Raw genomic sequence first — 16338 nt, 5'->3', positions numbered from 1 at the left:
GTCGGTTCGGTTAGCGCGCGGGACAGCGGAAGGTCGCGGCCAGTCGTGGCGTGTCGTAACGCAGTTTCAACTGGTCTCAACTCGCATCCTCGTCGTCCCGAACGAGTTTTTGGTGCGAGCGACTGTTTCAAGAGTGCCATGGAATGTCGAAAGAGTAACGTGAAGTATCGGGCGTTCGTGCCAACATCCGTCGTATCGGATACGATGCATGGTCAGCGTGGTGTGAAATCCCGCGTTCATTCGTGTTTCGTATCTTAATTCTTCGTTGCCTCGTATCCTGAATTTTCGACGCACGTGAGTACCGAGAGTGTTTCGAGAGTGCCAAAAACGAAGAGTCGTGTATTCGTGCCAAGTGTGAATCGAGAGGAGGAGGATCGTGGAGAGGATTTTGGAACTCGAATGTTCGACAATGGCGGACGGAGCGACAGAGACAGAGTTATAAGACGATAAACGGAACGATTAGCGGCGAACGGTGAGTTAATTCATTTGTATCTATTGTTTATTCCCCCCCCTCCCCTGTTTTAGTATTTGCGCACAGTCTCGATTGTGCTCGCATACATCACGAGAAGACGACTCAATGAATCGCGCGAAAGCCATTAGAATAGGATAAATTTGAAGTTTGTGTACGCGCTCTCTTCGCCAGGTGAGCCAACAGTCGCGGGTATCGTGCTTTCCGAGGAAACCTGTGTCATGAATGTCATGAACGGTATCTGCTAAATCGTGGGCATGGCCACTTTCAAGTTTTTTTCTTTTTTTTTCGATTTTCGCGTAAAATCTATCCTATCCAAGTTTTTTTGGTGCGTATAACTTTTATTTTATAAAAGGATTTTGTGATCTGTCAAACCAATTCAAAAATTAATTTATTCTGTAATCGGTTTTTAGGATCCCCTTAAGATTCTTTCACAATTAAGAGGATGCTAAAGTACCACGAATTACCGACATTTACAGTGCATTAAATATCTTTGGATTGGCTTTACAGAATCACAAAAACTTTTTTTAGAATTGAAATATGCGTAAAAAGAAAGGGTGCTCAGGTCAATTTTATAAGAAAATCGAACAAAAATTTAATAAATCATTAAAAAGTCACTCGTATAGCCGTCACCTGAGGTTAACTTTACCTTAATACAGAAGTTGTGTAGCTCGTGCGTACAAAATGATAGTAGAGCACCCTTCATAAAACATGCACGAATAACACTGACCTCACAAAATTACGATTGAACGCCTAACAAAAAAGATACGCTAATGTGCTTTTACCACATGCATGTTTCGCTCAGCGAAACCGAACTGTCATAAACAGAGCAATATGGAGCCCTACTACAGTAGTTGATAGGACTTTTCGCAGATGGCGAAATAATAAAAAAACAAAGACAGATCTATGCAATGGACAAAGAACAATAGCCTGGTCTTGCTCGATAAATAATCTGCAGTGATCTGTAGGACCGACGTCAAGGAAGTTCTTCTGTTACTTTAGCATCCTCTTAAGAACATTGACAAATATTTTCCATTTATTAAGTCGTCCGCTGTCATTATCATTTTGTGGTCTAATAATATGTTTTTGTCGATATAATATATATCATCGCTTTTAACTTTGAAAAATCTTACTGATCTCAAATAAAAAATCTTGAAAATGATTATAAATTGTATAGCGAGAAGAGAATGCGTAATATATTTCGAGCGTTCGATTCAAAGCGCTCATTAAAAAAAATTTTTGAATAAATTTCTTTTGACTAATTGAAACTTGAAGAGATTTCACAAACGATAGGATCGATAACGTTGATTTTTAATTTTATCGATCATCGGTACAGCACGATCTTCTAACTACAGTCTTCAATGTTCATGCGCAGCGGAATTCGAAGCGTTTGTGTTCCCGTTAATGGTGTTGTGAAACGAGATCGCGACTCGCGAGTGACATTGAATTTTACTTTAATTTCAATATCCCGGTGAAAGGTTTCTCAACACGGTGTCAAGATGATGATGGACTATTTTGTGACGAACAATTCTTTAGCACCCGCACCCATGGGAATACAAAGTACCGCGGGTGCTGTGCCCGTAAAGAATGATAAAGGTTAGTTTAGCAAAGATTTATTTATTATTTCTTCATTTGCCTTTTGCGATATTAAGATTTTCCTACCTTTAGCAAGAAAATTAGCGTTTTATTAATGTTTTATGAAAATAAAAATGAGAAATAAAAACGAAGTATTGAAAACAATAGCAATTTAAACGGTCTGTAGCAAAAGAGAAATGCGTCTACAAAGAATAACGTAATTGGTAACTTTGTTTATTCCTGATACATTTATGTTTATCTTTTATTAGAATTTATTTTGTAATGCCTATTACATACCCACATAAAGGTTGTAGATTTATTAGAATTATAAATTATATGTTTGTTCAGTTAGATTGTTCGTAACAATAATAATTATTAGAGAAATATTTGGAAATACAAAGCAATTTTTGTCTATAACAAAGGGAAATGATATTTGCATTATTTTATAAGAAACGTGTATGCCTTTGCTTCTGTCTTACTTTAATAACATTTGCTTCATTTTTATTCTTATTCTGTAACATTTCTATACTACATAATTAAAATTTTTTTTTTAACATATCAAGATTTTTGAAAAACCGTTTTGCATTTGTAGGAGAGTTGTCTATGAAAAAGGTGAAGGTACATCGTTATGTTTCCGGCAAGCGGCCAGATTATGCAGCTGTAAGCTCGGATGAAGAATCTGAAGACGAGGACTTTCTCGAAAAGCGCGTGCATAAGGGCTACGATGATAGCGAGACCATCGCGGACGTCAGTTCGCACTCGTACACAAGGGGTAGGGACGAGGATGATCCGCGTCTGAGAAGATTAACGCGGCAGCAGAAGGAGGCACCGACCGAGGTGCATGTGGACAGACACAGACACATTCACGAACCAGAGCTCATCGAGATTGAGCTAGAAAGAACGCGAGAGAGAATCAAATTGGAGAGTTCGGACTCGTCCGAGGATGAGGAACTATCGGATTCCGAGATAGAGAAACGACGAGAGGCCCTGAAGCAACGAGTACTATCCAAGAAAGAAACGGAGGAAGAACTGATACAGGGTGAGGAAGAGGACAGATCGGGCGACAGCTCAGAGGAGAGCTCGGAATATGAGGAGTACACGGATTCCGAGGAGGAGACTGGACCACGATTGAAACCGGTGTTTGTTCGCAAGAAGGATAGAATCACAGTGATGGAGAAGGAGAAGGAGGCAATGCGTCAAAAACAAGCGGAAGTCGAGGCCAAGAAAGCAGCCGAAGAACGAAAGAGACAAACTTTGAGGATGGTTGAAGAGACGGTGCGAAAGGAGACGCAAATGGGCAATAAAGGTAATATTGAACAAGAGAGCAAATTGAATGATGTTTGCACGGACGATGAGAACGACGAGGTGGAGTACGAAGCTTGGAAGTTGCGTGAACTTAAAAGGATAAAACGAGATCGCGAGGAGAGGGAGCAACTCGAGAAGGAACGTCTAGAAATCGAGCGTATCCGTAACATGACTGAAGAAGAACGAAGGCAAGAAGCACGACTAAATCCCAAGACGATTACCAATAAGGCGGCCAAAGGAAAGTATAAATTCCTCCAGAAATATTATCATCGTGGCGCGTTCTACTTGGACAAAGACGATTCTATATTTAAACGCGACTTCTCCGGCGCGACTTTAGAGGACCATTTCGACAAGACAATTCTACCGAAAGTCATGCAGGTAAAGAACTTTGGACGCAGCGGCAGAACCAAATACACCCATTTGGTGGATCAGGACACGACACAATTCGATTCACCTTGGATTTCGGAAACGGCTCAAAATGTTAAATTCCACAGTCATCAAGCAGCGGGAATGAAGCAGGTCTTTGACCGACCTTCTTTGAAAAAGAGGAAAGTTGAAAATTAAGTGGCGCAAACACTAAGAACTGTATTTTTTGTTATCTTTTTATTTCTTTTTTGAAATGTAGTAATTACATAACATTGTATTATAACATCAAAAAACGTATAAATTTAAATCTTCCATCACTCGATAAATATATATAATTTATATGACATGCATGCATCTATTGACATACAATTAGAACCTGTTTGTATCACATTATTGGCTTATTCTTTTAAATGGAATCACATGCATACAAAATAGTAAAGTGGTATAAATGTGAACTTAACGTGTCTAGTATGTAACTTTTATTATGAAAGAAATATTCATATCTCTTCTTTTATCTCAGACGTATAGGAACAAATGCATTTGCATATAAATTATATTTGCATATAAAAATGCATCAACTAGAAATTAGAGAAAAAAATAGCTATAGTAGAAAAAATATTAATATAAAAATATTGATAATCTGTAATATAGTTTAAATATATTCTTATAATACAAATCTTATGTTTTTAACATATTGATAATCTCTGATTGGTGCAAAAAGCAAAATTTATTAACTTGAAATCTTAATATAATTTTTTCAATTTATATGTATTGTATAAGAATAGAACTTAAATATAGTTGTAAAAAGAAAGTTAATATTTAAGTCTACAAAAGTTCAAAGTCGATAGAAGATTAATCTGTAAAGTCTATATATTTTTTATACATTTTGCATACAAAAAATGTATGGATTTTACAGATTAATTATTTTTATAGAATTTATAAACATTTTGCACGAATTAAATATATATAATCTGAACATTTAAAACGTTCAGTCTTATAACTTATGAAATGATATCAGTTTTGAAGTTCATAAATCTATAAACATTAACATTTATAAATATATGCATAAAGAAACATGTTATATGAAACAATCTCTAAAAAAAAAAAACTTTATTTTTCAAGTTGTAGTCTTTTTAATGCTTGTTTTGCGGCTGCGCATTTAGCCTGTTTTTTGTTTATACCAAATCCATGGAAGAATTTCTCTTTACCAGCGATAGTGACTTTCAAAGGTATCATAACTCTACCAGTGCCTTTAATCAATGTCGCTTCTCTGCAATTCCAAGTACGTTTTTTTTATGTATATACTTATATGAAGGAAAGATCATATAAAATGTGTATATAACATACGTTACATGCGTGTTCATACTTACAGAAACTTGGGACGTAAGTCTGTATGTTCATATATCACTCTTACTGGCTGTTTAGGTATGCTCCTGCTAAACTCGTCTATAAAACAAACATTACAATTTTAATAAAGAAACTGATTTATAAAATTCTGTATAAAGTTAAAATAGATTTTTTTTCAAATTTGTGTTTTATCTAATTATAAGTTCTAAAATCATCATTTTTACATTTTACACACAGATATACGCGCGCTTGTTAAACTCTTACCGATTTCTTTGTGCATAAGAGTATAGATAATTTCCCAGATTTTTACAAGGTCTTTGCCACTATCAAGATAAATGGCACCAATTAAAGATTCAAATAGATCACCAAGAACTTTTGGAACGTCCACATATTCTACTAGGTTGCACTCTTCTTCTTCAATTAGCACATATAGCAGCTACGTTATAGAAAAAAGAAAAAGGGTGTATATCATTTATTATACTTGCTACAAAATTTGTATCACATACCTCATCATTAACAACATAATCTCGATCTTCTTGAAATTTAACAAAACGATCGATGATTTCATCTAATTTTGGAGCGTAGGCTAATAAAGCGATATGCAAACCATATCGTACTGCCAAACAAGCGAAAGTTATATTATTAACAAGAGCGGATCTTAGATCGGTGAGCTCACCAGGACTTAAGTTGCCACATTTTTCGTAAATGTAACACGTTATCAAAAAATCTGAAATTATCAAGAAGATTACTTATTCATTATTACTTTTTTATTTATATCGTATACATTTATTTATATCGTATTCTTATATATGATATTGTATTATAATTCTATCGAGTGTAAACATGCCGATATTTTATACATACCAAGAATAGCATCTCCAAGAAACTCTAATCTTTGATAACACTCAGTTAATCCATTAGCTGTGTAAGACGGATGTGTGAACGCCTGAAATATAACATGATTTAAATAAATATACTTGTGATTTTGTATTATATATTGTAAATATTTATATATGTATACGAAGATGTGTGTAAATTAAACTGTAAAACATATGAATAATTAAATATATATATATATATATATATATATATATAGGTATACAATATATTCACACCATGATCACCTTACCTGTAACAAAAATCCTCGATTCTTAAATTTATAACCAAACTGAGCTTCTATGTTATCAGCCCATGGCATGTGATAATTTAAATTTCCATCGCCTATTATAGGATTCTGTGGCTCGCTATCCAGTAACTTATCAATCTTGATATCTGACAGTATACCGAACCATTTTAGCAGCTCTGAGGCGCCTCTTATACCGTTACTCTAATGCAAAGACATTTCTTATAATAAATTTAACACAATTATAATATTAATTTTCAGCCTGATGTCTAAAATCAAGACGATAATGTTATAATTGCAAACTTACTCTGAGATAAACGCCGATTAACGCTTCCACTGAATCCGCCACAGTTTTATCGGCTAAAATCTGTACACCGAGATAATGTTCGACGCCAGTTTGCTTATCTCCTTTATCCCAGTTCGTCACTGTTTCTCGCATTATCGTCCTCGTATCTTCGCTTATGCATCCGGTGTATCTCTCCAGCTCCGGTATTTCAAATTCGTATAATACATTTGGGGCTATTGATTCATTCAGCAAGATCTCTTGCAATGGGCGCAGCACCGTGAACGCGGGTGGGATAAAGTTGCTCATGGGCACGAATGCATCGTTTTTTATACGCCCGGGAATATTTTTTTTTTTACCGCAATAATAAAGATTCCGATTACCAATAATTTTTCCCTTCAATGCCGTTAATTGACCCTCGTTATACATTGGGAATCTGTCATATAAATATAGCGATACAATAAACTTCAGGTAAGAATCGCCCAAAGTTTCCAATCGTTCTAAGTTGAACATATCTGAGCCTAGTTTAGTGGTTAGCGCCTAAAATTAAATGCAATTATTATTCACTCAATTAGAACAAAATGGACGAGGGAAATGAATGCATGAATACAGAAGGGATGAGGATAGAGGAGACGGTAAACGAAAAAGAGATAGACATGTATGTATGCATGTGCGCATGCGAGAGAGAAAGAGAGGAAGATAAATGAAGGAAACGAAAGTCATCGGGAGAGAAGAGAATATAAGGCAGAATAAAATTAACAATAAAAGTAGTATGTAAAAGAATATAGAAATAAGCGTAAGACGTATGTGTGTATTGCGAGAAATAGATTATGGTCTGTTCAGAACTTCTTGTATAGTTCATCTTTTCTTTTTTTTCTCTTTACATCAAGGATCACAGATCGCACGCTGTATATGAGTGTGCGCCTGCTGTACATAAAAAAAAAGAGAAAAGATAGACTGTGCAAGTTACAAAAGCAAATTTACTGATTAAGCATAAAATGTAATGCAGCAAATTTTTTGCTATATCAGTGAAATGGAGATACTTATATAACCGCTTGTGCATAGGTAATCAAACAAGGAGCATTATGCACGACACGTGAAAAATAATAAGCTTGGCCTTACATGCATAATATCCGCTGAATTAGGTCCTTGTGACAAAAACTGCTCGTCAGAAGAAAGAATATTCAATATTGGTACTGATACCTTTGACCTCTCAATGTAGCAACCAACCTTCTTGTTCATATTTGTCTACATATAAATGTTAACATTTTAAAGACATGTATAATATAATCACGACACATATTGTACTATAGCTGCTTACCATAGCGCTTTCTTCTTCATTACAATTTAAAAACATAAATTGATTATAATATTGAATATCGATCATTTGAATGTTGTCCATATCACGATATAAATCCCGAGGTTCTTGATCCCTCGAGAAAGGATTATCTATTTTTCAGAGAATTTATTTTGTAGTCAGCATTATAGGTTTATAAAAAGAAATACCATAGAAATACAAATGTTATAATAGGAAGAAAATTATGATATCACTGCCAATTTGTTTTAAATATTTATATAATATATAAAAATTAATAAGATATATTACGTACCGAAATCAAGCACGTTCGAGTCTGAATATGTTTGATCTTGCGTTTTCTCGATTATATCATCCGTCAATTCTAATCCATTACAATAGTCGTCTTCATTCAATTTCTCGTCATCCTCTTCTATATTTAAGGGAGACAACTCTTTTAATGTTAATGCTCCTAATTTAGTCTCTCTTGCAATAGTTACTCTCAAATCTTCCGCGATTAAGAATTGGCAAATTCTGTGCAGAATGGAAGGCAACGTAGTAGCTTTTAACCAATATACAACTGGGAAATTTATCCTCATACATAGTTCTGGAACTAGATGTTCCTGAAGATCCTCCACTGTGTCATCCGTTTTCTTATACTTCACCGGACCTTCGGGCAATTTTCTGCAAATTATGTAAATTAATCAAATTATACGACGTACAGCGATTTTTGCAATTTGTATATCGTACCTCGGTTTTATATAATTAATTTTGACTGGTATTGGCTTCACTTCCAACATAGACTGCCTTAGATTGTCTATAGTCAATCCATGTTTTTCGTTATAATAATGCTGATACGTATCAAAATCTTCATTGGGAAAATATGATTTAGGTGTAAGGTCGTCACACACTTGCGTGACTACATAGACCGCTGATCCTCTGTAAGTTGGAGTAACCAACGCTAATTCATAATCGCTAGATTTAAAGTGAAAAGGCTTATACGGCGGAATTCGTTCTAAATTTTGATACGTTGCAACAGCCTCCCAATTTATCTTCTGCTGTTTATTCACTGAAACAGTACATTCAATAACTTATATATATATATATATATATATATATATATAGAATATGAAGCTGGATGTCGTGTAGCTCAGTGTGAGAGCGACGGATTTGTAGACGACAAGTCGCGAGTTCGAACCTGTACAACCCGTATATACAAATTTTTAAATTCGTAATTTTTAGCAGAAGTCACAGAGGAGCGTTTTAGATCTAGATGACGTATGGAAACTAATAGTCCTACTCGCTCTCATTACTAAACATGAAGCTAGAAATTTACGTAATACAGTAATGCTAAATTATGTTACGATACATATAATATAACCATACTTACATGGAACAATTAAGAAGGAATTTTCAAGATTGTGATTATCGAAAATCATAAAGCTTTTAATAACAGAAATAATATTAGTGAACAATAAGAAATGAAATCTCTTAAGCAATTCGATGTCATCATTGTTCAATATTATCGTTGTATAGTCAGATATTACATTGACATTTAATTGACCATCCTTCATAAAAATCGGAAACGAGGGTATCTGACAAATATAAAAAAATTGTATTAACACACATGATTAACAATTTAAACTTAATTTTGCAAAATGTTAGTAAACGTCTCTTTACCTTTGGCAAACTCTTTGTGGAAAGAATACCAAAGCCACTTTTGTCATTTAGCAAATTATAAAAAACTATGCGTCTATTATCGCAGCTCGTTACAGGATAAGTAGAAGTAAAATTGATAACATGAAGGTATAATGACTGTTCCGGTTGTGGGTATGCACCATAAAACGCTAGCGGATGCTGCAAAATTTTTATAAGTTAACAACTGTTGTATGTGCGTGTGTATATGCACGCGTGCATGCGTGTGAATTTATTATAAATAATATAAACAGGGTGTTGAAAAAGTTACGTACTTTGAGAGCAGGTAGTATTCTTCCAAACAATAAAAAACATCTAGTAACATAGATCTCAAAACAAATACTTGTTGAGATATGGGCCAATTTTTATTGTAAAAATCAGAAAATTATATCTGCCATTTTTCGTGTGGCATAATAGATTTTTATTAGCCTACTTATTGTTTAAATTACACAGAAAAAAAATGTATTGCTCTCTGCTTACAACAATTTTGCATTGTTACATAACAAATGACTAGTTGATAAATGTATTGAATAAATGCAAAAGTTTGTGCCCAATTCTAATAGATGTCAACAGTTATATGGTAACGCTATTGATTGTTATGTGAATATATTACACATCTGTGATAGGTATTCAATGATTATTTATGTGAAAACTTGTGTTTTGATTGAATTTATGGTGAAAAAATATCTTTGAAAATGAACGAAGGAATGTTTCATTTATGACATGTTCGTAAAACCAAATCCATTTTATGATCAAGGCATTCGTGTTCTTCCTTAACGTTGGATAAAGGATTGTAAAAACAACAGCGATTATAATAGCATTGATTAATAAAAAAAATATACATGTCAAATTACTGCTCAAGTTTTAATAATAAATCGGACACGAACATTTGTATTCACTCAATATGACTTACAATTAAACTTTACTGCACTGTAGAGATAGCACGACCAGTAAAAAAAAGAATAAGTTGAAAGAGGAAGTGAGCATTCATATATTTGTTATCAAGTATTAAAATTGTAGACCAATGCAAGGTTTTTGTAAGCAAAGAGTAGTAGATTTTTGTTATTTTGTGCAGTTTAAAAGTCAATAGAAGTCTAATGGAAATCTATTATTCTACATAGGAAATGGTAGACATGATATTTTTATTTTCAGATCGCGTAGAGCATCTCCTTTTGTTCTTATTTTAATGAATATTCTAAGAATATGTACCACTTTTTTTAACACTCTGTATATAAATAATTACAAATAAAATCTCTCCCTTAATATATACATATAAAATGTATACTTACCTCTAGCTTATGTTCTCGCTTTTTCTTATATGTGCCAGATAAATAATTGTCTTCGTCTATCCAATTTGGACACAAAAAATCCGAATTTTCCGTGACTTCATCGTCAGTTGCGGGTAATAGTTTGTCTGTCAATGCACCTGCTTCGTGCAATTTTATGCAAGTCTTCATAGCAGCAGATCGTTTAGCACCTTCTATACTCTTCATATAATCACCATAAACTTCAGTTTTCAATGGCGACAAGTTTGGTAATTTTAGTGAAATCTGCAGAGTTTATATGTATACACAATAAATATAAACACTGTTTATGAATTATGAGAAATAAATGGCAAAGAATATGTATAATACCATATATAATGTCATGTCACCAGATTTCCCTTCATATAACTTCCAAATTGGAACCAGACAACTGAATTTAGATTTAAGTAAAGTACTGCAATACATATTTATTAAATTAATCGCAGCTATCTCTGATATGGAACATTCCACAACATCATTACGTTTCACTACGTATGGCATGATTTCAAAATCAGTATATAGACATTTTATAATGTCATCTTGTGTAGGCAATGTGCGTTGTTCACTTTGTCCCATCAAAATCTAATAATAAAGACAATTTATTTTTTAGTTTTAATTAACTTCGTGTGATTATCGTATTTTAATTTGGTTTATCATATTTCAATTAAATTGTTTATTTTAGTATTAAATTATATTATTACATAATATATTTCTTTAATAATTATATTATTACTGAAATAGCTGAAAATATATCATCAAAATTTCGTTATAATTCTAATTACTTTGAAAATAAAAATGATCTTATAATACATGTAAAAATATATTTCCTCTTTAATTATGAATATTTTTGCCATGATAGTTTTACAAAGATAGTTTTGCAAAGATTTACAATTATAAAAATTTGCCAATTAATACACATAATTTTGTTGTATTTGATATCCATTTGGCATTAAATCATTCTAATGTCAGCTGATAATATAAGCACCTATTTAAATATTTTTGCAAACAAGATAAATTTATAAATTGGAAAAAGAAGAACATTTGGTCTTATGATCTTTTTATCATCAGTGTGTGAATGTAGTTATTAAGTAATTATTTACTGGTCACCTTTTTCAAATGCATTTCCGTCTTTTGGTAATGATAATATCTTTGAAGAAAGTCTACATCATCATCTTGTACTAAGATTATAAAACTACTCGAGCTGTGGCGTGCCCGACCCTTACTTTGAACATATGCTCTAAAATCCATTGGCATATCATATCGTATTATTAACGTGCATGTAGGTATATCGATACCTTCATCGACAACATCGGTTGATACAATGCAATTTATCGAACCATTTTTAAATCTGTAATAATGCATTTTTTAATTACTTAATTATACTAAATTGATCAAAGAACATTTTTCTTTTTTATTTATTAATGAAAACCATAACGTATGTACAAAAAAAATTTTTTATGCATCCGTTCGAAAAATAAAGTGTAACTTACATTATTTAAGTAAAAAGTTCAATATTTATCATTCTAGAGTATGTATAAATTATATAAAAATTATAGATACACTAGGAAATTGTTTATACGAAATTTATCAATTTACAGAAAAATAATAAATGTACAAAAAATAAAATATTTTACCTTTGCAACACTTCCTTATTCCATTTTGCAATACACGAAACTTCTTTACTATTTTTATAAGGATTATTCTGAAAGCCGAGCACGTAATCAGGCAAAAGAAAACTGTATTGCTTATCGCGTGTAGATAGTATCTGAAATAATATATAGATTTTAAGTATTAAAAATTAAATTTAATATTTTCCGAGTATATTAAGTAATCAAACAATAATCTATGACCGGGAAATGTATCAACAGATTTAAATCGAAAAAATGGTAAAGTAATTAAAGTGATAATTATTAATTAATTTTATTTTGCAATTTGTGATTCAAGTTGCTAATTAACTATTAACAAATACTTGAGAGTATAAAAAAAAACTTACTTTCAATATATGATATATCACTTGTGTCATAAATCTTTCCTTGACAAAAATAATGCAGCAGAACTTGTTTTTGCTTGATTTACTACCATATTCAAGTAATATTTTAAATAATTTATGCATTTGGTTGGATGAAAATCTAAAAATACATTATACATTTATATATTCAATATATATCTGTAACATCAATCAATATAAATTGCGTCATAATTTTCATTAATTTTTTAATACTTTATACTAACTTGTACAATTGTTCTAATTCTGTATGATTTTTCATCTCATTATCGAATAGTTTCCTCATTATCATTACTTGTGTAATTAAGTAATCCAGAATATTATCCGTCATCTAAAACAGGATCAATAAGTTTAACATTAAAAGTTAAGCTTGTGAAAAACTTTTAAAAAATAATTTCATTTAATTCATACTTGGTCATCGGAATATTTTTTTAAACTTTCTAGCTGAATTAAATGCAGCAAAGCAGATTTGCTTCCACCATATATGCCTATAACAAAGATGTTTTATGTAGATGTTTATTAAGAATTCAACAATAGGCATAAAGATCAGAAATGTATTGGGATTCACAAAAATGATACATTCATTGAGATACATGCATAAGTAAGCTAATTACCGGTGTGTGATGTAGTCGTTGCTATATCTGTCAAAATAGCCTTCAGTTTGGAAGATTTTGATTTAGGTCGCATTGGTTCACTGGATTCATTATATATAAGATCCAAATTAAGCTTCACATTTTTTACAATTTCTATACTTGTGTTTACAATAGAATTTATTTTTTCCAGTACTTCTGGAACTGGATGTTTCTTATACTTAATGATCTCTTCTTTTGGATTTGTACAGTAGCCTTGAATACAATCTGACGAGTCTACCGTCGCTATCTTCGCATGGAAAGTTATTTCTAGAGACTACAAAGAATATAAATGTTTTTTTTTTTAATGTTTTAAGATCATAATTAAAGATTACTAATAATAAGACATTAGATTGTGATTTTTTTACCCTAATTGTTTGTTCAATCTTCTCTGCTTTTATATTAGCATTCAATAATGTTGCTGACATAGCTAAGACACGTGGATGATTTTCCTTCGGCCAATTTTCAAATTGTTGCATAATTTGTCTCATTGGGTGATTAGACACGGCTCGATGGCATTCGTCAAATATTATTAAGTTTACTCTATCTAACTTCATATATCCATGTGTAAGTAGATTCAGGAAGATTTGTGATGTCATTACTAGAACCTACATCATATAAAATTGGTGTCACCCATTAATTATACTAAAAGAAAATTAGAGTTATCAATACTATAAATTAATACTTCGTGTTCTTCTATTTCCGCTGACCATTGTAGTTCTTTCCAAAAATCCACCTGCATGTCTCCACTGTAACCTTTACAATTTAGGCCTGTATGTCTGCATATGTATTCTGCGTGTTGTGTTACCAGTGCTACTGTGTTTACAGTGAATATAGTGCGTTTACCACCTTCCCGATAAGGTCTAAATAGAAAAAAAAAATTGAAGCCATTGTGTACATAATATTGGCCCATAATACAAATGTTTCTGTATCTTTTAAAATAATAGTTTGAAAGATTTTGTTTTAGGTCATTATTTTTACTAAATTTACACATGTTATACATTATATCTTAAGCCTTATATTTCTTAAAATTTCTAGGCTGATATTTATAGTTCCATTTTTATATTCAAAATAGTTTTAAGTATAATCTTAGATAATCTCATAAACTAATCACAGAATTATTAGCATCTTAAGACTATTCTTGAGACAGTCTTGAAAGAAGCTAGTCTTAAAAATAGACTATGAATGCTGGTTCTAGTGTAAGGTACTAAGTTATCTTATATATTTACAGGTACACATTATTGGCATTGGAGGAAGAATGTTAAGTCAGGAAAAAAAAAATATTTCCATGAAGAGCTGCATGCTGCATACTTGCGTATATCTCCGCTTAGATGCTTCAGGAGCATAATAGCAATGTATGTCTTGCCCGCACCGGTTGGTAAGTAGAGTATTGTATTATTTCGCAGTGCCCTTTCAAAGAGATCTATTTGATACGCTCTAGGCGTAAACACTGTTTCGTTTTCTGTCTCCATCCTCTCGTGTCAGTTGTAATCAATCGCCAGTGCCATAAAATGACTAGAAAAAGATACGTTTACATAGACAGTTGATAATACCAAAAAATCAAGAAAAATATTTTTCACAAGCAGTTGTATGCCTCTTAACCATCAAACGACGATTTGTTCGATTGTCATGAGAAACATTTATTTGGAGTAGTATGACATTCTATTCTCGTATATCGAATTTTCATTCTACTACAAACATTTATAAGTTTCTTTTTTTCTACAAAATGGTGCTAATACGTGACAATAAAAAAAAAAGAAAATGTATGTTTATTATTTTAATGCAAAAAATATGTCAAACATTTTAAAACTGTTGCAGCAGCATTGCGAATTATTGTGCTTTAATTATCTGAAATATCTGATTAACCACGATTAACTCTAACTTGGGCCGAATGTATTAGACTCGATCACGCGGCAAAATCGTAAGTTACATCAGATTGCTAGATAATAGAAATTCCGTGATTTCAAATTCTCTTAATTCTCAGAACCTTACCGATTTTTCGCCCGATGCAGAATCGTTTGTAAGAAAAAATTATTCCGAACTCGAGAAGCAATTGGAAACTACTACACCTGTACAGATCAAAAGCAACAATTCGTTTTATCACCTAACAAATAAAACACTTCTCATCAAACTGCATCAAACCGCATCAAACCGCGGGAGAACCCCGGACCGAAGGTCCCTTTTCCCCACAAAGCGACGTTTGGTTGATGCCGGAAATCAGATCGTCTATCCACGTGGAATGTCATTTTGTGACACTCTAATTGGTTGATAGCTAGGGAATTTTTTTGAAAGCGGGCTTTTTCAACAGCCAATCTGTGCTAGCAACGTGTTAAAAAAACAATAGTCTATGCTAGAGTCCCTAGAAGTAGAGTCTGGACATCTGTCCCTAAAATGTCGGTGATGAATATGTCAGGGTGCAGTCCCATGGAGCGTATCAGGCGTATCGCGGATTGCGCGTATCGAAAATCTGACCAATCGCGAACGTTCCGCTGCTTCCGCTGTTCTTGGTTCGCTGCCGTTCCGCCGAAGTTATTCTTTAGCGTATTCAATCGAGCGGATCAGAGCGGATTGAGGTTAACATAAAGAAAAATAGCAGTTTCTTGTAATTGATACAATTAAAACAATTATGAACAAAGGAAATATAAGTCCTGTGAGTAGCATATAGCATTTTAAAATATTATTTTTGTAATACTTATTAATTATAATATTTTAAGGTTAGTTTAGAATTTGACGAAGCATATTTTTGATTAGTCTACACTGATTATTTCAGTTTAATATAAATACGGATATAAATATTGTATTATGAATTGCAAATTACAAATTGCAAATTACAAATATTGGTCTGACCCAATATTTCCGTTTTCCTTTATTCGCAATTTTTCTCTCGTTTTTTAATGCTTAATAATAAAGCGCATAAAGATTAATAATTTTACGATGTATTTC

The 16338-nt window shown here is 32.5% G+C and overlaps 3 protein-coding genes across 4 annotated transcripts in view; 2 read left to right on the top strand and 1 right to left on the bottom strand.

Moving 5' to 3' along the window:
- The first annotated feature begins 1841 nt into the window (after positions 1–1841).
- Positions 1842–4221, top strand: LOC105193524 (microfibrillar-associated protein 1). The gene is made up of 2 exons (XM_011157999.3): positions 1842–2065; positions 2637–4221. Exons 1-2 carry the CDS (start codon positions 1969–1971, stop codon positions 3911–3913), a joined length of 1374 nt encoding a protein of 457 aa, XP_011156301.1. The 5' UTR covers positions 1842–1968; the 3' UTR covers positions 3914–4221.
- LOC105193592 (endoribonuclease dcr-1) lies at positions 3940–15604 on the bottom strand. 2 transcript variants are annotated; one of them, XM_026135741.2, is made up of 25 exons: positions 15388–15604; positions 14707–14910; positions 14081–14258; positions 13764–14003; positions 13381–13672; positions 13178–13254; positions 12994–13097; positions 12755–12890; positions 12396–12526; positions 11869–12109; positions 11092–11343; positions 10747–11007; positions 9443–9619; positions 9153–9357; positions 8513–8831; positions 8079–8446; positions 7790–7917; positions 7591–7716; positions 6493–7008; positions 6192–6389; positions 5927–6008; positions 5569–5789; positions 5327–5498; positions 5086–5161; positions 3940–4985 (listed from the first exon to the last, which is right to left on the bottom strand). In XM_026135741.2, exons 2-25 carry the CDS (start codon positions 14865–14867, stop codon positions 4826–4828), a joined length of 4821 nt encoding a protein of 1606 aa, XP_025991526.1. In that variant the 5' UTR covers positions 14868–14910; positions 15388–15604; the 3' UTR covers positions 3940–4825. The 2 variants fall into 2 exon arrangements, with proteins under 2 accessions (XP_025991526.1, XP_039307815.1); XM_039451881.1 differs by lacking the exon at positions 15388–15604 and adding an exon at positions 15196–15328.
- The window catches only part of LOC105193523 (histone-lysine N-methyltransferase 2D), a 31759-nt gene continuing 30076 nt past the window's right edge, over positions 14656–16338 (top strand). The window contains exon 1 of the mRNA XM_039451889.1: positions 14656–14773. The gene's annotated coding sequence lies outside the window, so the exon portion shown is untranslated. The remainder of the gene's footprint in view (positions 14774–16338) is intronic.

This window comes from Solenopsis invicta, chromosome 7 (genome assembly GCF_016802725.1).
Source record: "Solenopsis invicta isolate M01_SB chromosome 7, UNIL_Sinv_3.0, whole genome shotgun sequence".
Taxonomy (NCBI): Eukaryota; Metazoa; Arthropoda; class Insecta; order Hymenoptera; family Formicidae; genus Solenopsis; species Solenopsis invicta.
Note: the sequence above shows the minus strand (reverse complement) of the source record. Positions and strands in the feature narration are given on the sequence as shown.